Source organism: Lemur catta, chromosome 11, assembly GCF_020740605.2.
Source record: "Lemur catta isolate mLemCat1 chromosome 11, mLemCat1.pri, whole genome shotgun sequence".
In the NCBI taxonomy this organism is placed as follows: domain Eukaryota; kingdom Metazoa; phylum Chordata; class Mammalia; order Primates; family Lemuridae; genus Lemur; species Lemur catta.
In genome coordinates, this window is record NC_059138.1 from 70,267,662 (window position 1) to 70,290,148 (window position 22,487).

The window sequence follows — 22,487 nt, forward strand, 5'->3', positions numbered from 1 at the left end:
GGAGTCTTGAGGACTAAGCTTCCATGAAGCAATCATCTGATCTAAAAATCCCTTTCAGCTCATAAGATATTTTCTTAAGGAGTATCTTAAACTAGCTAAGAGCTAAAAAAGGGTTCATCTCTCTTGCCTCTTGCACAAGCAGAAAGTGAACAATTTTAAGGTTACATTATCATTCTGGAGACTTCTGGGAAGACTCCAAAGAGGCTTTCAAAAACAGGCCGTGGGCTTGCTTCTGCCATGGCTCCCGCAAGCCGCCGAGACACCCAGCTGAGGCGACGCGCACCATGCCAATTCCAGCGCTCACTCTGCTTCACTGGCTGCCAATTCCCTCTTCCCTACTGTTGCAGCGCTTCTGAAAGGAGCATTTCCTGTCATGTCTAAACTAGAAGTTTGCCAATTAAGTACTGCACAAGCCAGATGCTAGGGAGGAACTAGAGAGTTTTTGTCTGTTGGAAGAACCCACTCTTTGGCTCTACGGAAGAAAAAAATACTGCAGGACAAAGAATACTCATATGCAAAGTTCTGGAATGGAATAGAGGCAAGGAATATATCCAAAGATAAGACGGGTCATTCTTCTGTCATGTTACAAAGCAGGAATGAGAAAACATGAGTAGAGAAATAAATTCTTTTTTTTAAGACAGGGTCTTGCCCTGTCACCTGGACTAGAGTGCAGTGGCGTGATCACAGCAAACTCAAACTCCTGGGCTCAAGTGATCCTCTTGCTTCAGCTTCCCAAGTAGCTGGGACTACAGGCATTCGCCACCACAATCAGCTAATTTGTCTACTTTTGTAGAGATGGGGTCTTGCTTTTGCTCAGGCTGGTCTCAAACTCCTGCCCTCAAGCAATCCTCCCCCTTCAGCGTCCCAAAGTGCTAGGATTACAGGCATGAGCCACTGCACCTGGCCAGGAAATGAAGTAATTCTAATAGAGGAGGAAGTAGTAATAGAGTTATAGTTTCTTTGAAACATTTAGTCATTACAATCTACTTCTTGGGGCAGGCAATATATGTTTAACATAAAAGCTGCGATTCGCTGTTTACCTATAGGATATCAAGGATAAACATACACTCTTATTAAGTAATATGACTTCAGTGATAGCGTCTAAGGAACAGCAAGTGTAGATAACAGAATGCAGTGGAGGAATATCCTGAAAGTGCTGAGAGCGCATACCTGTCAACCTTTAATTGTCTAACCCAGTTTTTTTAAAAAAGTGATATCACAGACCCTCAGAAACCTACATCATATTCTTCAGCAAGAAAAGTGAAGCCAAAAAGAAGAATGCAAGAAGCAATAATAAGTAAAGAATCTGATAAAGCTTTGGTAAATTTAACTTGCCTTTAAAAACAAGTTTCTTTGTATTTCAGAAAGTGGTGACTACTACGTACACACAACAGACAAGTATTAGTGGTTTGAGTTCAGAAAAAGAACAGTCTCAAAATAGATAGTGAAGGTAAAGCTATTCCAACTAAGTACTCACACACACACCTTGAAGTTACATACTAAAACAAAACTTGTTAAAGAACTGTCCCCTTAAACATGAAGCCAGAAAATCACCACTACAGCCATTTCAAAGTAGAATTTACTCTAATTTGTATCCACAAACACAATACAATTTTCTGAATAATGGTGTTTCCCCTTTATTTAGGTGAAAATAACCTGTTAAAATGGGAATTTGGAACATGGAATTTTCTCCTCCAGAATTTCCTTAGATTAGCCTTTGCTTTTTGAGAGAACTTAAAAGCCTGGCTCCTCCCTTCCAGGCTCTGGGAAGTCCCTTTAACGGGTAATAGTGATAAATCCAGTGGGGCAGTCAAACAGCTGTCCTGAACATCTATTTTCCTTCAGTAATAGACCCTGTATTAATGGGCACACTGCTATCCCCTGTTTTCCAGCTTCTCTTGCAGCTGGACTTGGTCAGGTGTTAAGTTCTGGCCAATAGGATACCAGTTGGAAGTGTTTAAAGCTATCCTCAGGCAGTGTCCTTAAATAAGGATGCTGCTAATTTTGAGTCGGGTTTTTTTTTTTTTTGAGATGGGCAACAATGTTGCCCAGGCTGGACTTGAACTCTTGGGCTCAAGTGATCCTCCCAACCCCAACCTCCAGAGTAGCTGGGACTATAGGTATGTGTCACCTCACCCGGCAATCTTTTATCCTTCTTGATGACTGCAATCCGACCCAATAGCTGGAGCTTGAGTATTGGGCCAGGGGGTGGCATGCAAAGCAGATAGGAGCACCAGCCCTAGATGTTATGGTAGAACCACTACCAGCCCGGGATTGTTTACCCTTGAACTCTTCTCATGAAAAAGGAAAACTCATTTAAGTCAATTTTTTTTCTTGTAACACACAACCCTACCTAATCCTGATACATGCAGCATGCAAAAATGATTTGGAAGAGTGAAAATAAATACGTGGCAGCATCCCACAGAGGTTTTGGGCCTAATATTTGCCTGAGTTGGAATGATAGGTGATCCAGAGATAAAGGAGTGAGTTTATTCATTCTTTAAAATCAAGCAAAGAACAAGGTAGAAAGAGGGACATACATAAGTAGTGTATGTCTGTGCTTTCTCCCATGTATTGATGTTGATAGAAGATACACTTTCCAACATTTAAGTGGCCCCTCCACAGACTAGTAAACATTACTTATAGAACAGTTCTTAGCTGGTGCGTTCCTGCCATCCCACCCGTAGCCCCAGGCAGGAGGATTATTTGAGCCCACAAGTTGGAGGTTAGGCTGGGACACATAGTGGGGTAAAAAGAACAGTTCTTGACAATGAATTAGTAGCAAAGAGCTCCGGATAACCTCTATAAAACGACATGTTTCTGAGCTTCTACCTGCTCCCACCTGAGATTTTGATTTATTTGAGTGGGGCATAGGTTCGCCAGATGACAAACAGAGCAGCTATTGTTAGCCTGGGATACACACAGGAGTCATCTGGGGAGCTTTCAAAAATGGTGCCTGTGCCTCACCCCCACCCCTGGAGGTTCTTATTCAAATGGCCGGAGGTAATTCTAATGTAACTATGGAGAAACAGTTTCCCTACTTAAGGTGGGGAGTAATTAGTGCTGTAGTTTACAGAAGATCATCAACCAACGAATGTACAAGGAATAAAAATAGTAACATATGATTTGGGCAAATGTTAGCAATAGATATTAAACCCACTGGGTGAAGAACTGTCAGGGAAAAGATACACATTCTGAAAGTACTTCTGATTCCTTATTAATCACAAACGGGAAAGGCATCCTTACAATGGAGAAGTCTAGCAGACACTACCTTAACAGTAGGGTCAAACTTAACGTGGCCAGTAAGACAAGCTGACATCTTTCCTGCTGCAACACACTGAGAAAGCATTCCTGCCCTCCCCATCATTATCTGTAATTTTTACAAAAAAACTAAAAAATATACATACACTAAACATCCAAGAAAAGATTATATGTCTATGTATTTGTAGAAGTAAAAGGCAATTTCGAGCACATATTTTTAATCCACACAAGTAAAGATTTCTTGCATTTTGGAAGAAAAGATAGATTACAAAAATATGTCTTCTTTCTACTCAAGTTCTGTGGATAATCCCTGGCATGTTCTTTGAGTTAAAAGTAGGTTTAAACCTACAGAAAAATCATAAGAACACACTCGTCTTTAATAAACACATGCAGTAACATTCAACCGTCCAGCCAGATAGATGACAGATTGCTTTTCTTCATAGCATTTAATGTTTAGAATGATACCTCCTCGAAAAATTAGGTAAATATACAGGTGTAAATTTCAGGATTCCAATGTATCATCACCACTATAGTGAAATGTCCACTGGAATTCTGCAAAGAACACAATTGCTAAGATTATCCACATTTTAGCGCTTTAAGAACAAACATTTCCTTTGCCTGTCCTTGAAAACACCATACTGTCCGGTGTTCTCAGCTCCTGCCCTGTTGTAGTGTTTCTATACACGAGAAGCAAAGATCATGATTCTAGCGAGATTTTGGCTCACTTTTGTTAGATTGACCTAATTCAACATCACTGACCACCTCCTCCCACTCTTAAAACCAAATTGCCATTTGTTTAAGTTACTCAGACATTTAAGATTGTAAAAGTGCTTCAGAAATACAAGTTCTTAATATGACCTCACTTCTCTCAAAACATTCTTAATTTTTCTTACAATACAGGAACCCAATACACAGAACCATAGCACTAAAGCAGAAAATTGATTAAATCCAGAGAATATTCAGTCTTTTATTTGTGTATTTAAAATGAATAATAGTTACCTAACAATTCGCTTTAGGAATTTTTGCTACTGAAGTATTCACGTAAGTGTAAAAGACAGATGTCCAAGAACATTCTGTTATGCTACCACCTGTAATATGAGAAGCTTTGTTGACTGGCATGTGTCACTAGCAGGGAGAGAGAAAAGAGTTAAAAGGACACTTCAGTTTATAAACTGGGAATGTGAGGAAAGTGGTTAAGCAACCTGCCCAAAGAGAAAGCTAGTTTAGGGTAGCTAGCAGAAACGTATGCTAGATGCAAACTTCTCGAGCACAGAGTTACTTCACATAATCAGTTCCCAATAGCTTTTACTAGGAGTCAATTTACACAGAAGTGTCCTAAACTCAATGCTATGACAAAGGCATACAGAAAATAGTGGGCATATAAGTATCTACATACCTCGCAAATTCCTATTTTAGGATCACTCTTTTCTCTCCTTTAAAACTTTTCATATTACTGAATGCTCTAGAAATGAGAAATGTTTGACCTGACAGTCTTTAGAGACAACTCATCTAGTTCAGTATTTTTTCACTCAGCAGGTAAGAAAACAAACCCAGAGTGAAGAGGAACCTGCCCTTCAGTGACACAAACTCATGGCAGAGTGGGGCTAGACCTGGGCTCCAGAGCTTGTTCCACCAGACCCCTTCAGCCCCAAGGTACAAACCCAGCAGCTACCTCAGATGATGCTTAATGATTCCAGTCATATTTCATATTCAGTTGAAATTTTGATGGCTGTTTTTTTTGTTATATGGTTTTCAAGCCTAAACATACTAGAAATGGCATGTGAATTGCAGGGGAAGATGCAGACGCTGCTGACAGTGAGGGCAAAAACACACACTGCAAGAGGGCAAAAGCTTAGAACACCTATCAGTCTGGTGGGCTCACGGACAGGAAAAGGAAATTCTCGTTTTTAAAGGAATAATCTTAGCGATCTGTGTTCTTTGCAGAATCTCAACATCATTCTACTCTACATATTTATTCTAGGTAGTGATATGATGGAATTCAACCTATTCCACCTGGATGTTTCCCTAAATTGGTATAGGACGTACCACTCAAAATATTAAATAAGAGAGCTAACCAAGGAGAGATGTAAAAATAAACTCAAGAAGGAAGACCCTAGAATGTTCTTAATTTCACATGATTGTCAACCTCCAATTATCACTGATATGCAACTGAATCATGAGCTACTTTCAAAATAATTTATTGTATCAGCTGTCTGCTGTGTTGCAATTATTTTCATACGATCTCTGGTATCCTATTTTCAACCCCAGGGAAAATGCAATTCTTGAAAGTCAAATATTTCTTAAATAATCTACCACTTTATGAAACAAAAGCTGCTTAATGTTTACACACACCCTCCCCCCAGAATTATAAGCAAAACAATCTTAGTTCACTGGTTAACAGTATAAACACTCAAAATGGAAAACACATACAGTCTTTCTGAATCTTTCAAAGCCACTAACTTCCAGGTGACAAAGATAAAAGAAGAATTTTAAGAATCCTTTCCTTCAACATTTAAAAATAACCAACTTCCTTTCCCCTTCCCCAAAGCCCCGAACTTCTGGTGTTTAAAAACACATATTGACAACTCTACCATCCCCAAAAATTCAAAATAATCATGTCTATTCTACAAAGGGGCAAATAAGAAGCTTCTATTGACAAGACCTGGTGCGCACGTGTTGGCTCTAAACTGATGACTGGTTTACATTAAGGTTTTTCCCAATTAGCAGTGAATGTCACCCTGCTCAGGGGCAGTACAGTCTGATTGCAACTGCATCCCTTTGACTATATCCCAACTCAACCACAAAGAAAGCCAAGACCAGTAACCTTACCTCAAACTGTGGGTAGGGAGGAGTCATGGCCGAGGGGGGCCCTGAGGTGGGAGGTGGCATCCCTGAAGTGGGTGGGAATAGACCCAAAGCATTCAGATTTAATCCAGGAATTAAATGTGCTTGAAGCTGCAATGGTAAAAAGGTCCCTTTATTTGACAATTAAAAGAATCAAGGGAACGTGTACATTTATAAGTGACAATATTCAGATTGTGATCTCTTGTCTAAAAGAAAGCTATCATCTCATGACTCAAACGTAAAGCAGATGTCCCATGTGGCTATACTTGATCATATAGCTGATGTCTGTTTACATCTCTCAGTATTTTAAAATCTGCGTGCTGATTTGCACCCTCCTTGATCCACAGCTGTATTAAGCTCACAGACAGCCTTCCTTCCCCTTACGACCAGCTTGCAGAGCTTAGACAAAAATGTACTCTGTATACTGTGGGCACACGGTAAGTACAGACCAAACATCTTGTTATTAGTTGAAGAGGTAAACTAATAAGATTTGTTCATTGAAAAGCAAACCAAGGTATACAGAACCAGCTATTAAAAGATCATATTCCTTGGGTAAAATTTGGCACTCGTGGGTCAAGAGGCCTAAAACAAAGTCGAGTCCTTTGGAAATCTGTTCCCATCCCCATGTAACCACTACAACTAAACATATCTTTGGAACGGATATAGGAGCCATTAAGGGGATTTTAATTTAGTTTAATTTTATAAGCGTTGAGGCAGTAATGTAGAGAGAATTGAGATTTGAGTGTACTTGAGAATCTTTTTAAAAGGCCTGTGGGGGTTGGATTTAATCCCAATTGACTCCAAAACATTTGGACAAGCAGTTAGAATATGAAGGCAGGCAGTCATCTGGGTGACATGATTAGCATTCTACATTCTTTACAGAAAGGTAACATTTTCACATTTCCCTCCTCTCAGAGGTTTACTGTTTTAGATGACTGGTCCAATTTAAGAATTTGATTTTAAATCATTTAATTCAAAATTTAAGATGGAATTTTGAAGTATTCCATTTTCTGCACCATTCCATCCATTAAGGAATGTCAGCAATTTGCTTTAATATTTAATAGCCTTAGATACACCACACAGATGGTTTTGTCGTTTGAAATTCTTGTATCTCCCAAGGTTTACTGGAGTTATCAAATAAATTTTAAACTTGTAATCTTAACATTAACTTTCATTGCATTATCTCTATTGTAATCCTAATAAACATGCAAGGTAAGTAGTAGCCCCATTGGACAGATGAGGAAACTAAGGCTGAGACTAAGCAAATTGTCCAAGAAAATAGAGCTGCAGCTCATAAATGGGATTCAAACCTAGTTCACATACCTCTAAAAGCCCACATTCCTTCTACACTAAATTCCTCAAATTAACATGGGAAGGGAGGTACTATATTAACCTTTTGTAGGTAGATATTAGCCTTACATCACAGAGAAGGAAGCTTAGACTGAAAGACTAAATAATGTGCTAAAATCACAGGGATAGCCAAGCCTAGTGTCAAAGCTACTATATTCCCTACTATCCCAGGGTACTTGCTGTGGTACTAAAAATCAATGAGAACCACTTTCAATGACACCACCACTAAAGAAATCAATATTTATGCAATAAACACCTTTTAACCATTCATCAAAATAAAGACATATCTGTCCTATTAAAACTAACATTCATAGAGGCAATATCATTTTCATAAGACTCCCTGATTTTCTTCATTATCTCTTCCTCAGCTTTGGCACACGTTTCAACATTGCCTTTTACTGTGATGGTGCGTTCTGGATTATACAGCGTCAATTCCTGCAATCTATGGAATGAAAAAGAGCGAGGAAAAAGAATGAAAATTAGAGGGAAAAGACAGTTACTAATAATTCAGCCACAGATGGCAATTAAAAACAAATTTTGGAGCCTGGCAGTATGCAAAAGTGGGTGGTCAAACATGATCGGAAATGAGCCCCAAAATATGCAAATCCAAGAACTGTTGAGTTGCAGGACAGAACAAAATACTTCCCCTCCCACCTTCTCGGTAAAAATTACTAATTGTATATAGTTTGATGAAGGCCATGTTTTAAACATAGCTTACTTCTTGACCACTTAAAGTTTAACCCCTTTCACAATTTAACAGTGAATTAAAAAGGAACAGTTGGAAGGTTTTAGTGGAAACCAAGAACCAGAAGTACATAACCTTGGCCAGGGGTGGTGGCTCACGCCTGTAATCCTAGCACTCTGGGAGGCTGAGGCGAGAGGATCGCTCGAGGTCAGGAGTTCGAGACCAGCCTGAGCAAGAGCGAGACTCTGTCTCTACTAAAAATAGAAAGAAATGATCTGGACAGCTAAAAATATATAGAAAAAATTAGCCAAGCGTGGTGGTGTACTCCTGTAGTCCCAGCTACTCGGGAGGCTGAGGCAAAAGGATTGCTTAAGCCCAGGAGTTTGAGGTTGCTGTGAGCTAGGCTGACACCACAGCACTCTAGCCCGGGCAACAGAGTGAGACTCTGTCTCAAAAAAAAAAACAAACAAAAAAAAAAAAACAAAAAGGAAGTACATAACCTTTAATAAGCATGTTCTTAGTCTGTCCTGACCAATTCTAGGTATAATTGGCATTCCCATGCAATTGCATTTTCTGGGTCACCAAACAAGGAAAAATTGTGGAGATATTCCAAAATCACAATCCAGAATTCATGTGTCTAAACTTAATTTTTCCCAGTATCTTTACAATTTAGATTTAAGCAGGCTGGAGGAAATAATATAAATCAATCCATTTTGACTAAATTTAAAAAAATGGTCCATTGATGACCATCTAGATAACAAAAGAATTAGGTGGCAGCAGCAATATTCAGGAACTCCCCGTTTGATTCAGGTCCTGGTGAGACTTCAAAATCTACCACAAATTATATCTGAGAACATGTAAGCCTAAGCTGGTCAACAACAGCCTTGAGACGAAAAGCAACAGGAGATATTTACCATGAAGAAGTATGTATGCTGAAAGGATATGGAATATTGGTGCAGCTCTTCCTCATATTCCTGTAAATTCTATTTTCACTACTGGTAAAATGTTGTAGGCTAACCTTGAGCCAGATGAATGGAATATTATTCCTTAACTTTTTCTAAAAACTTGCTAAAAATGAAAACATTTATATAATGAAGACAGAGTACTTAAAGTAGTATGTAATTCTAATCTCCAGTCTCCACCTAGGCTTGCCAAGCATTTTTGTATTACCATTTTTAGAATAGCTGCTTCTAGAATAGCTTTTAAGAGTTTTTCTTTTAAAACTCTCCCCTTTCTGAGCATAAGATTTAAGACAAGGTAGTATCACTTAAGATATTTACCACTTTGTAGTTTTCTTTTTTTGTTGTTGTTTTAACAACCAAACGGGAAGCTGAGGCAGGAGGGCGCTTGAGCCCAGGAGTTGGAAGTTACAGTAAGCTATGAGGATGCCACTGCCCTCTAGCCCTATCTCTTAAAAAAATAAATAAAAATAAAAAAACAGTGTGTGAAAATTTTCTAGTGCAAAAGCAAGGCAGTACTTACGGAGATATGGTGATTTTAGTGTCTGTGTCTTGTTCAATTTTTTTAAGGTTTCTTCCTTCTTTACCAATAAGACGGCCTACAAAATTATTATGAGCTAAAATCTTCAAGGGAATCTCTTCTGTGCTGTAAATAGAAAAATGATCATAGAATTAGAGTAAGTAAACCTACTCTTGGGTAAAAAGACAATATTCATTCATTAAACATTTACATCCTATCTACTATCTGGGAAGCATTGTGTTAAGTACCACTTAAAACTTCCTGATGAAGGGAGGGGGAGGTGGAGGGAAAAAAACAAAACAAAAATAAAAACTTGCTGACAAGCTGGGCATGGTGGCTCACACCTGTAATCCTAGCACTCTGGGAGGCCAAAGAGGGAGGACCCGTTGAGCTCCAGAGTTCAAGACCAGCCTGAGCAAGAGCCAGACCCTGTTTCTACTAAAAACAGAAAAAATTAGCCGGGCAACTAAAAATATATAAAAAAAAAAAAAAATTAGCTTGGCAGGGTGACGTTCACCTGTAGTCCCAGCTACTTGGGAGGCTGAGGCAGGAGGTCTGCTTGAGTCCAGGACCTGGAGGTTGCAGTGAGCCATGATGATGCCACTGCACTCCAGCCTGGGCAACAGAGTGAGGCTCTGTCTCAAAACAAAAAATTTGCTGACAATTGGCCTACATTCTAGTAATGCATGAATATGAGAGATGAAAAAATATTAGCAAGTATTTGGATAGAAGTTAATTTTTTAAATAGTTTTTCTTTTATTCACATTAGGGAATATCTATCTTCAGTGATGGATTCTCTTATTCAAACCCTTATTCCTAAACCTCTAATACCAGAACACAATGTAAAAATGCAAAACGGTACAATCCTAGTAGGAAATTTTAAAATACATACCTAGAGATACAGGCATAATTTATAGAAGGAAACAGAAAAAACTCAACAGCGGTTACATTTTGAGGGAAGGGGATAGATAAGACCCGAAAGGGGACTTTCACTTTTCATTATGTACCTTTCTGAATTTCTAAGTCATATGCATATTACTGTTTAGAAATGTCTTAGGGTTATCAAATAGTGGATTTTTCCTTTATTTTTCTCTATACTAAAAATAATTACATTCCCATAATACAGCATCCATATATAACACTTAATTACTAAAACATATTTAAGGGTCTCTACAAATGACATATTGGTAATGAGGTCCCCCCCCCAGGCTAACTCCAGCACCTGACTCTGAATTTCGCTTTTAGTGTAGGGCTGGTTCCGTGCAGTAAAAGTGGAACACAACCCAGTTTCCCCTTGAAGTTCCTGTGGAAGGGGTATTTCGAGTTCCAGTCTGCACCACACAGATAAACCTCCAGTTTACCTTAGCACAGAATCAGGGACTTCCCCACCTCCACACTCCTGCTGCTCCAGGGTGGGGCTGGGCAGAGGACAAGAACAGAGCTCCAACCAGCTCTGAGTAAAGGATGAGTGAGGATTTGGGGCCTCTGTCTTGGGTGAATCCAAGGACACTTCTTGGTTCTAGGTTGGCTTCCTACGATCCCCAATTGCCGCCTCTACAGCTGGACTTCTCTTCCCCGTTATCCCTACTCACTCAATATCCAAGCACGCGTGAAAATAAAAATATTTAAGTATTTAAAAGGCTTATTCTTCACAACCAAATCAGTCGTGCCAACTACAGTAGCCCACCGGGACAGTGTTTCCCTTTGTTTGTTGGCAATTCCCAAGAACTGTGTCACAGAAATCCACAATAAAACAGCGCGAATATCAACCTCATTCACGGGATAACCCTCTTTACTCACAATTTTATATCTTGAGCTTCCTTATGCATAATCTCCAGGATAGACTTACAAGCTGCAGAGGTACCTTCGGGGGTGGACAGGATAGTAATTGACTTCTCAGCAGCCCCTGCATTCTCTTTACGATGGACATCGATCCTGACAGTGGCACAAGCAGAGAGGAAAGCAAGAGCCGTGAGCTTGTAGTCACAACAGTCTGTATCACACACTGCGAAGTTGTAGCTCTTCTGGGCAAAGAGCAGATGACTCACTTCCCTCAAGAGCATAAACTCTTGATAAGCTGTCAACACTGATGCCTTAGAGACAAGTTTTAATTCCAGGAATACTCCCCTTGCTCTTTCCTCAGTCCAATTAAGCAGGAACTTCTTTTCATGCTCCCCAAGCTATTTGTACTTAGATCTTCTTTTAGATGCCACAGAAAAAAAAGTCTCATGTCAAAGAGCCTGGATTCAGACAAAAAGATCTCTTCTGTTCTAAAACAAATAGGAACTGGAGCACAAGCTAAGAAAGATGGAGTTGGGATCCCACAAGCCAGGTCGAACTCTTTATTCTGCACAGTACATCTACTATTCTATGCATTGTATGAGCAGATTTCACGCATCTACTTTCCCTTTGCAAAGTTCTTTCTACATTTTGCCTCCTTGATAGAAGACCGTCTACAACAAATAGTAACAGGAATGGGACCCAGAGAAATGGCAATTCTACTACAAAGAAAAGCAACTGGCCAATAAACTCAAAATGATGTTTAATCCCACTGGTACTTATATACATGCCAATTAAAACAAGATGTCATTTTCTTCCAGACCTGAAAACATTTTAAGATAGATAAGACTAAGTATTGGCAAGATGGCAGGTAACAGGGCACACCCACACTTTGGGTGGGAGTATGGAGCACACTGGCAGGACCTATCAAAGGCAAAATGCTTATCACCTTTTGACTCAAGAACTCTACTTCTTTATGGGTCAAGAGTGGTGTTTCTTACCCTCAGCACTATTAACATTTTGGGCTAGATTCATTCTTTGTGGTGGATCGGCTCTCCTGTGTGTTGTACGATGTTTAGCAACATCCCCGATCTCTATACCCACTGGATACCAATAGCACATCTCCCACCCAGATACAACAGCAAAAACATCTCTCATATTGCCAGTTGCCTGCTGGAGGGCGGGGAGGGGACATTGCTCCTAGTGGAGAACCACTGGTGGAGGAATGTTCACTGTGGCACTATTTACAAAAGACAGAAAGAAAATTAGAATTACCTTTAAATGCCCATCAAGAAGAGATGGTTAAATAAGAATATAGCCATATCATACAGCTGTTTTTTAATAACATAAAATTATAGGTACCAACACCATAAAAAGTCCTAATCTTAAGTGAAAAAATACAATACATACCATGACATGATCTTTAAAAGTTACACGTTAGTAGATGCAACAAAAAAGTCCTATAAAGATACATCCCCAACTTAATAATGGCTACCTCAGAGGGTGAGATAATTTTTAACTTGCATGTTTTCAATCAAATACAAAACAAGTCTGCTGTTGTTTAGAAAGCATACAAAAAAAAAAACCCCAAATACCCAAAAATGTGTGTTTTATGGAAAATCAAGTACTTGTTGAGCACTTTTGGCCACTCAAACACTCAAAGCTGAAGAGCTACATAATTTGTGGCCATGAGAATGACCACTTCATCATGCCAATAACATCAAGGTTTGGTTTTCATTTTCTTGAATGTTTGGTTGAAACTGAAGATTTACCTTAGACATAAAACTTATAACCAAAAGTAAGGACAATGTAGAAATGAAACAAATAAGGGGTACCTAGAAATAATTAAAAAATAGCATCTTAGGTATTATAATAACAGCCCCAATCTTGAGGACTATCCTCCCAGCCTCAGTTTCCATCCCCCATGACTGCCAGTGATGCTTGTCTTCTGGTAACATGTTAATATTCCTCCCTCCAGTTTATTTCCACCCTTTCACTGTGTTAAAGGCTACTAAACTCTGGTACCCTGAGAGAAGAGAAAGTGGCTTTGGAGATTGGGGTGGCCCTCTGAGGCCATTCCAGAAACAGAGGTTCTGATGATGACTAATTTCAACAGCAAGAGTTAATTCAATCCACGGGCAGAGCTCTGCAGATGAATCATCGGATATAACAAAAATCACTTCCCTTCTTCTCCATCCCCCATCTTCCTGCCTTAAGTAAAACAAACAGTTCAATTTAAGTCACAGCTCTTTCATCTGACAAGGAAACGAGTAACTCGAAAAGTAACTCTCATCTGCCTCATACGACAAGAAAAGGAAGCCATGTAATAAGTTTCTGCAACTAATGGTGGATCAAGAGAGGCAAGAAGCCCTTAAATTTTAAGATTAAAGCCAGGCAAACTGTTCTGGGTTCTGGTTCAGTTGTCTTCCTCACCCCCCACATGGCGAGGTCAGGGCCATTAAAGTTGCACACAGGTAACCAGCACCAAACATCTCCTGCTTCAAAGCAGGAGAAGGCAGGAGCAGACACAACTGCAGGAGGAGCAGGCCCGCAACCATCACTAAACACAGCTCGTTTTAGCTCTGCACAGAAAATGGGCCAGCTACTTCGGTATAGACACGGTGCCTATGATGACAACGGATATCCTCCTAAGCCTGTTGGAACGGACACATACGAAGGTACACACAGCACCGCAGTTCTAACGTTGAGACAAAGACTATGCTTAATTCCTCAGATCACATAAAATGAAATCATTCTCCTTTCTAAATTTAAAAGGCAAAATAACCTAGTCATTTCTGTGGCTGGTCCAAGGCTTGGGGAATGACATTGTTTGTACACAACTTCATGGTACACTCACAGGTTCTTCGGGAGATAAAGCAGTAGCAGGTCCACAGATGTGCCCTGTTCCACTCTACAGGGCTGGGGATGGGGTGAGAGCTCATCACCAAACTTCTCTGGGTCAAGATATCCACATATTGCACAACAGTATGGTTTAGAAAGCAAAACAACTAACATATACTGCACTAGAGCTTCTGAATTGAGAAAGTATCTTAGATACATGTAAAAGGCTTCAAACATAATTCACACATCGTCCTTTCATTCATTTGACAAATACAAGAGGCTTCTCTGTATCAGGCAAAGGACTTAGCACTGGGGCTCTGTTTGGTACATGGTGGTAAATAGAAGCAAATAGTCCCTGCTTCCTACTCCTGAAAATTTAGCTCCAACATTTGTACGGAAATCTGCCAACCCCTTAAAACCTTCCAATTAAAACCATCAAACAACATTCTAAAGAAAAAGCCATTCTAACTACATGGCTTTATCACCGTAAGATGAGCGATTCTTTACTCACATAAAAACTGAAAAACCGTCTCTGTGCTGAGGCCACAGATGAAATGGCTTGGACCCAGAAAATCACTTCTATAAGCAGGGCAGGCAGGTAGGGGATGCACGGTGGGGCAGAGAACAACCTAGAAGCTGCCCTTTTGTCTGCCAGGGCCTCCCTAACCGGAAGTGGATTAGTATCATTTGTTTTCCATTCACATGTGAAAATTTCAGGTTCCCTTTGAGATTAAGGTTTGGCCCCAGATTTATACAAAATGAACACTGAGATATCAAATCACCAGGTTTTTGCAATTCTTAGTACTGTACAAGAAAGGCTCATCACCATTTGCAGAAGGGCACCAAGTACCAGAACAACATACTCTATCCCTGAGATTCCAAGGGGAGGGCACTGACATCCACCACACCCAGCAATACTCACTTGGACTGGGTCTGTTTGGTGATGTTCCGAATGGTGGCACCTTCTTTTCCTATAATGGCTCCAACAAACTGGGTGGGGACCAGCAGGCGCAGAGGCAGGTCACATGGCTTCTGCTTGGACACTGACCCTGGAGATCCCTGCCTTGACGAGCCTCTCTGCCCAAGCCCACGGCGACCTCGAGGCTGCTGCAAGGGGTTCTGCTGGGCGGCTGTTTCATCGGGGATATAGGCTACTTTCAAGGTGAAGTTCTCTAACTGGAATCCGTTCAGTTTGTCTAAAGCTCTGAAAGTTGACAAGGGACAGGGGGTAGGAAGAGAAATGAAGCAATATAACAAATCATTTAGCAAAGCAACACCCATCTCTTTCATTCAGGATTATTGGCTCTAAAACTTCTGAATAAAGCCACTGCACAAGCAGCAAACCCAAAACACACACAATCGTCCCTCGGTCCCCAGATCACCGCCAGCTCCCACATTTTTCCTTTGATGTACACAATCTGCACATTGTCAGACTCTTAAGTTTAACCCATGAGGTTAGTGTTAGCAGCAGCTAGGAATACCCAACCAGCAAGAGAGAAGAGAACGAGCAGTTCTCGTCCTGGCTAGTGCTTCCACATCGGAATGCAAGAGACATTAGAAATATATACCTCTCTATATACTGCACCCTCTAAAATAATACAGGTGTTTAGAACATTTCAAGAATCAATGGACGAATATCTCTAAGCCATTCACAAGAGACGGGTAGAATTTAATACTCAGGATGGTCAATCACTCAAAATCTCAGTACCTATTATGAGCCAGTTCCCGAGAAACAGAGGTCCTTGGCCTTGCAGAGGTTATGATCATATTTGGGGCAGTGAGGCAGGGGTGAATCCAAAAAAGAAAATGAAGTTACTTTTTAATCTATCCATCCATCAATCACACAATTGTGGTCATAAGGGACATTGCTCTGTGGCTTGCTTTTTTTCAAACACAAAAGGTCTTGGGACATTTTGATGTGATTTCTGTGTCAGGGCATTCTTTTCATAAGCTTCGCAGGATGACAGCAGGCACTACCACACTTATTATACCAATGTCCTGATGACAGAACCTTACGTTAACATATTGCTCTTTACTTTCCTATAGTCCCCCCTTTTTCTTAAGAGAATGTGGATTAAGGACCCTGAAATATTTTGGTTATTTCTAAAGGAAGACAACAGTTGAGAAATTTAATATTTGCATATTATAGGAAGTTGGAGTCGCAAATGTTTCAACCAATTAGAGATTCCTTCAAAGCAACTTTAAACCTTTTTTAAGTCATGGGAGTACAGATCATTGAAAGTTCTGTTGGAGAAAAAAAAATAAAGGAAACCTGAACCCACCAAAGAAATCAACTCTATCTAGGAATAAAAGGCAGTATAGTGAACTATCATATCCTTTCCCATTATAAACAGTACTGCCAGCTACAGAAGAGAATGAAATTAAGTCAGTAATGTTACAAAAAACCACATAACTTCTTTCTTTAGTGAGACTGACAAACATCCTTCTCTATGAGTAGAAACAGAGGTAAACACATAAGTTACCAGATACTTCTAAATATTCTGGAACTATCTAAAGTCACATGTCACAACATGGCAAAAACTATAGCTTCTAAATTTCATTGTGCTGCTTTAAAAATGATTTTTCTTTGAGCGGAAGAGAAAAGATTCTGTCACTCAGGAGGTCGGATGGCACCATACTCCCGTACCTACTGTGCAGTCCAGAGCCCTAAGGGTTCCAAACTCAGGCTGCTGCAGGCAGACAGCAGAGAGCCCCTCTCGGGCGGATCCAGCTGTCTAACCACCAACGAAGCAGAGTTCCTGACCCCTCAAACCACCGTGCCCCAAACTCAGACACAGGTTAAAAAGTACAGAAGTATAATAACTGCAGAGCAATGACGTTCTCATGACTAAAGATCCTAAGTTTCTGAATTTTAAATCAACCACTGAAATCTTTCTGTGCACAAAGTTTGGTATTCAGCTATGTCATAGGGTGGGTGATCTGCTGAGTTCGTGGGGAAAAATTTGAATATTTTCACCAAATCTATAGCACATGTAAGGCATGAGATAAACAACTGTCATCATAATTAATTCTAAACATGTGCAATCAGTTCAGAAGAACAAGGATGTTTATCCTAAGTTGCGTGATGTTCACGATGCTGTTTTTCACCATTACTTGACTCTGCTCTTGAGGCTATTTTAAAAGTCATGCAGAAGATGCTGAGTAATTTTGTTAGCTGGCAGCACTTAATTGTATTGATGAAAAGTTTTACTGGGGTGGATCACAGTTTAGAGCTGAAAGGATCTTTTTTTTTTTTTTTTCTTCCTGGAGGCAGAGTCTAGCTCGGTCACCAAGGCTAAAGTGCTGTGGCATCAGCCTAGCTCATTGCAACTTCAGACACCTGGGCTCAAGTGATCTTCCTGCCTCAGCCACCCAAATAGCTGGGAATACGGACGCGCACCACCACACCCAGCTAATTTTTTAAATTTTTAGTAGAGATGAGGTCTTGCTCTTGCTCAGGCTATTCTCAAACCCCTGAGCTTCAGAGATCCTCCCACCTAGGACTCCCAGAGTGATAGGATTATAGGAGTGAGCCACCATGCCAGCCCTGAAAGGGTCTTGATAGAAGTAATGGTTCAGCTTGAGGATGAGGGGGAAGGAAAGAAAGAAACAAGACTCAGAGAAGTTAAACTTACCCAACAGTCCACACATACAGATCTGAATAGTGAAAAAGCATATGGACTAGAGACCACAATTCTAGTCCAACTTGAACATCAAGCAGCCAAGTTACCTTGGAAAGGTCATTTTCCTGTTTGGCATTAGCTGCCTCACCTATAAAACTAAAAGATTAGACTTATGGTCCCTTTCAGCTCTAAAATTCTATGTCTAAAATCTCCCTGTTCTTATTCCCAGATGTCACTGCTGTATAACACACATAGGTCCTAACAAAATGAGGTTTAAGCATTATTGAAACATCATAAATTCTCTCCTTGTATCAAGAATAAGAGGTTCATACATACAATTCAGCAATAATTATTGAAAGCCTTGTAATAGCACTGCAGGGATGTACACCTTAAGGAAACAATTATGGATAAAGTCCAAATATGTATTTGCCTACAAAGGGCTTCATGACTAAGTTGGTTCTAAAAGGAAAAAAAAAAAACAAAAACAAAAACAAAACCAGAAACACCCTTGATAATGTACAATAGAGCTGTGGTCCTCAACCCACAGGCCTCGGACCAGTATCATGGCCTATTAGGGACTGGGCTCCAGAAAAATTGTCTTCCCTGAAACTTAGGAAGGGGGTGCACACACAGCAGATGAGTGGCTCAGGTTAGCGGGCGAAATTTGTATTTACAGCCGCTCCCCATCAGCTCCCCATAGCTCACATCACTGCCTAAGCTCCACCTCCTACTCCTGCCCCCCCCCTCCATGAGTCAGGTGCCTGGTGCCAAACATGTCTGGGGCCACTGCTAGACAACTGGATTTATTAACTATAGTGAAGATGAGATGGTATATATAGATAATGGCATAAATATATTTAATGAAAAACCACCCATAAAACTCTGCAGAATAATCTTAGTAATTTTGAAAGTTATGATTCATGGGACAAAGTCTACAAAACTCTGGCAACTTTAACAGTGATAAGCTATTTATGAACAGCAAAATGGCAAGAAATTTTTTTGTTTCTCTGCTTTATTTCTTTTTCCACGGTAAATCTTCTATTTACATAATTTTTGAAGTTTACGTGAGAATTTTCTTCCCTTTAGCTATTGGCCATGTTACTTCAAACACTTCTAATGATACAGGTAAATGTAGTTACCCACACTGCAGTCAAGGAGCTGCAATGATAGCTTCAAAGTATGAATAGACATTCATGTTCCCTAACAAAATAAACATCAGTATAATAAACATCCTAAACAAGAGAAAGTATAAGAACTAAATGCCTAAACATTGTAAGGGGTTGTTTCTTGTCACACACGGCAAATCCTCCGATGTGAAGTCTGTCCTGGACGGCTTTACACTAGCACCCCTGGAAGAGGTGATAAGTGCGCCTCTGTTGCTCCAAGGAACAAAAGGTGCATTCACTAACACTTCTATTTTTAATGAAAAAAAACCTAATAAGATTTAAAGCTTTATTTTTATTTATTTCATTATTTTAAAAAGTTGTGAATTCAATACTTAAGCCTAAAACAATCATATGTATTACCTGAAATGTGTGCTATTAACCTTTGATTTATCTTAGCCACAAGGTGGCAGGAATTTCCATGTTAAATTCTGTCTTAGAGACATAGCCATATTTGAGAAATCTTCTTAAAAGTGGCATTCATAGAGCTTTAAGTAACAGAGGCCACTACAAACATTTTAAAACTAGTTCCCTAGCTCCTCAGCAAATAACAGAGTTATTAGCAGCAATAAAACATATTAGAAAATGAATAGCTGCTAACTTTTGAGCTCTATTATAATAAGTGTTTTGGAGGCAATAACTTAGTTCCTCTCAACAGCCTCATGGGCTAAAGACTGTAATCATTCCCATATCAGAGATGGAGATGAACCATCACAGATTAGCTTGACTAAGTCACAGCGAGAAAAGTGGTGACAGAGTCCATTCCATGCGCATTGACTCTGGAATTCAACTCGAAACCTCCAAGCTCTACTCACACCTCCACAAGCATATCCCAGTCACATAGCTCTCCAAGTAGCAAGATGCTCAGAAAAGAAAACTGAGACTATGAATGCAGCCCTCATTATCTAAAGATTGAGCTCTGGGTGGCCTGCCAAGGAAGGCATGGAGAAATGACACCAGGCTGGTTTAAGGAAGCAGGCTGTCAGGCTAGAGCCCACAGAGCAGGCTTTCAGGATTTCGTGGAACAAGTGCTGGAAGACACTTCAAGCTGCTTAGAAGCAGCCCAGAACCAGCGGGTTAAACAAAAGTTACTATTTATTGAGTGCCTATGTGCCAGGCCTTTTGATAAGGCCATTTTCTATAAAAATTTTGAGTACATACATGTGCATGAATATATTTCTTTAGTTTTTGTAGAGATAGGAGCTCACTATGTTGCCCAGGCTGGTCTAAAACTCCTAGCCTCAAGTAATCCTCCTACCTCCTCACAGCCTCCCAATTATTACTTTTTAATCCTCATTTTGAAGCTGAAAAAACTGAAGCTCAGAGCCCACACTTTCTTCACTACACCCAATGCTCCTCAAATAAAATTCTCCTCACAGAATAAGAAGTACTCCATATCCCTTTTTAAAATAGCTTATTATGTCTGGGTGTGGTAGCTCATGCCTGTAATCCCAGCACTTTGGGAGGTCAAGATGGGAGGATCACTTGAGGCCAGGAGTTCAAGATAGAGAGAACCCGTCTCTACTAAAAATAGAAAAATTAGCCCAGCATGGTGGTGCCTGTAGTCCCAGCTACTCTGGAGGCTGAGGTAGGAGGATTGCTTGAGATCAGGAGGAGTCTGAGGCTGCAGTGAGCTGATGATGCCACTGCACTCTAGAAGGGGCAACAGAGCAAGACTCTGTCTCAAAACAAAAACAACAAAATATACCTTATTAGAAAACTCTAATAGACAACAATTTTCATAACATTGTATAACAAAACTGAGTTTGCCATTTTTTTAAAGATCTATTATCTTTCTCTAAACACCCAATTGCTTTCTAATTCTCTTCGATCTTTAGAATTCCTGGGGAAGGGTGAGAACACTATTCTTATAAGGCAACTTGACATAGGCAGGAACTATTAATAAAATTGGGTGTTCCCTCTCCAAATACTCTCCTTTCACCACTGGAAGGCTCGTCCTTGAGGATAGGGACACTTTCCCTTTATTCATTGGCAGCTTTTGGTCAATAGTATTCAATAAATGTTAACTGATTCAATATTACTCGAAGGGCAAGGATGACTACTTCCCTAATTGAAATGATTAATTGATTTAAGTTACCTAATTGCTAAATTACACAATCCTTAACAGCCTTTTCCTGCCCTCCTTGGGATCAACAGGAGCCTGCCAATCTCTAACAACCACTATAAAGAATTTTGAGAACGTCAATGTGTCCACATTCAGCTTGCTGTCATGTTAGTATTATTTTCAGCAATAATTCTGCCTTGACTACCTTGTCTAGCTTTTTTGTGCTTGTACTCTTTTAACGCTCCAGATTTTTTTTTAAGGATAGGGGCTAAATGTCAATTAACTCGTCCTACACCAAAGCTCATCTTATGTCTCTTAACAGCTATGTAGATTATGTCTCCAATTTGACTAAGCTGTCAAACTAAGCATTTTTCCCCCTTTAGCTGGATAGCCTCACCCACATTTTCAAATAAGGAAACTAGAACAGATCTCTGGCAGTCTCCAGACATCCTTGGGTTTATCATATCATCCCAAATTTTCTCTCCAACAGCAAAACATATAAGGCAAAAGGAATTTTTGCTTTTTCACTGTGCTCACTTTTGTCCCCCAAATCTACTGAGGGTATAAAAGTTTCAATTTTCCTGTTCTTCTTCCATGATATGATTGAAGAACAAAATTTGTAAAAATCAATTTGTGTTACAACTCACCACAATTTCTAAAATGTCCAAGACCTCATAAAAACAGTGCTAAAATTTGCTAAATGAACAAAGAATACAAATAGAAGAAAAAATAGAATATATTTAAACGTATTAAATAAAACCCTTCAGTCTCAGGAGAAAAATGAAAATTAACACGAGATACCACTTTCACCTACTAGATGGGAAAGCTTGATAAAGTCCTATGTTGGGGAGAGTATGGAGAAACAGACTCTCACACAACGCTGAGGAGAATTTAAACTAGTCCAAGCTCTACAAAGGATAAAATTAAAAATCCAATTCTACTTCTGGAAATGTATTCTACAGATATCTTCACACACATGCACAGTAACACATGAAAAGAGATTCAATAGAACATTGGTCATAACTGCAAGAGACTAGAAACAACCTAAATATCCAAATTGCGATAAATCATTCTACAGCCATACAAACAGTATGCAACTATAAAAAATATATTTCTATGTACAAGACAAATATTATGGTATCATTTGTGTAAAAGGAGGAAAAATACACCTGCATTTGTCTTCCATATGGTTCTCTTACACAAGGGACGAGGTTGGGGAGACAATACTGGGAGGAAGATTTCCACTACATGACCTTTAAAATTTTGAACCATGTGAATATCGTCAGTTTAAAAAATAAAGTTCCACTTGCGTTATATAAATTTCCATCTTCTTCCCAGTCTTACCCTTCCTTTCAGAGTACTACCCTGAGTGAGTACTCTTTTGCAGCTTGTTTCAC

General features: G+C 39.7%; 1 protein-coding gene across 2 annotated transcripts in view; it reads right to left on the reverse strand.

Moving 5' to 3' along the window:
- The window catches only part of IGF2BP3 (insulin like growth factor 2 mRNA binding protein 3), a 119,312-nt gene that overhangs the window by 16,342 nt on the left and 80,483 nt on the right, over positions 1–22,487 (reverse strand). Inside the window, exons 6-10 of one of the 2 annotated variants that reach the window (XM_045564330.1) lie at positions 15,162–15,443; positions 11,420–11,554; positions 9,623–9,745; positions 7,762–7,897; positions 6,091–6,216 (exon numbers count right to left, since the gene is read on the reverse strand). In XM_045564330.1, coding sequence (XP_045420286.1) covers positions 6,091–6,216; positions 7,762–7,897; positions 9,623–9,745; positions 11,420–11,554; positions 15,162–15,443 — 802 coding nt within the window. The remainder of the gene's footprint in view (positions 1–6,090; positions 6,217–7,761; positions 7,898–9,622; positions 9,746–11,419; positions 11,555–15,161; positions 15,444–22,487) is intronic. The other variant, XM_045564331.1, reaches the window with a different exon arrangement.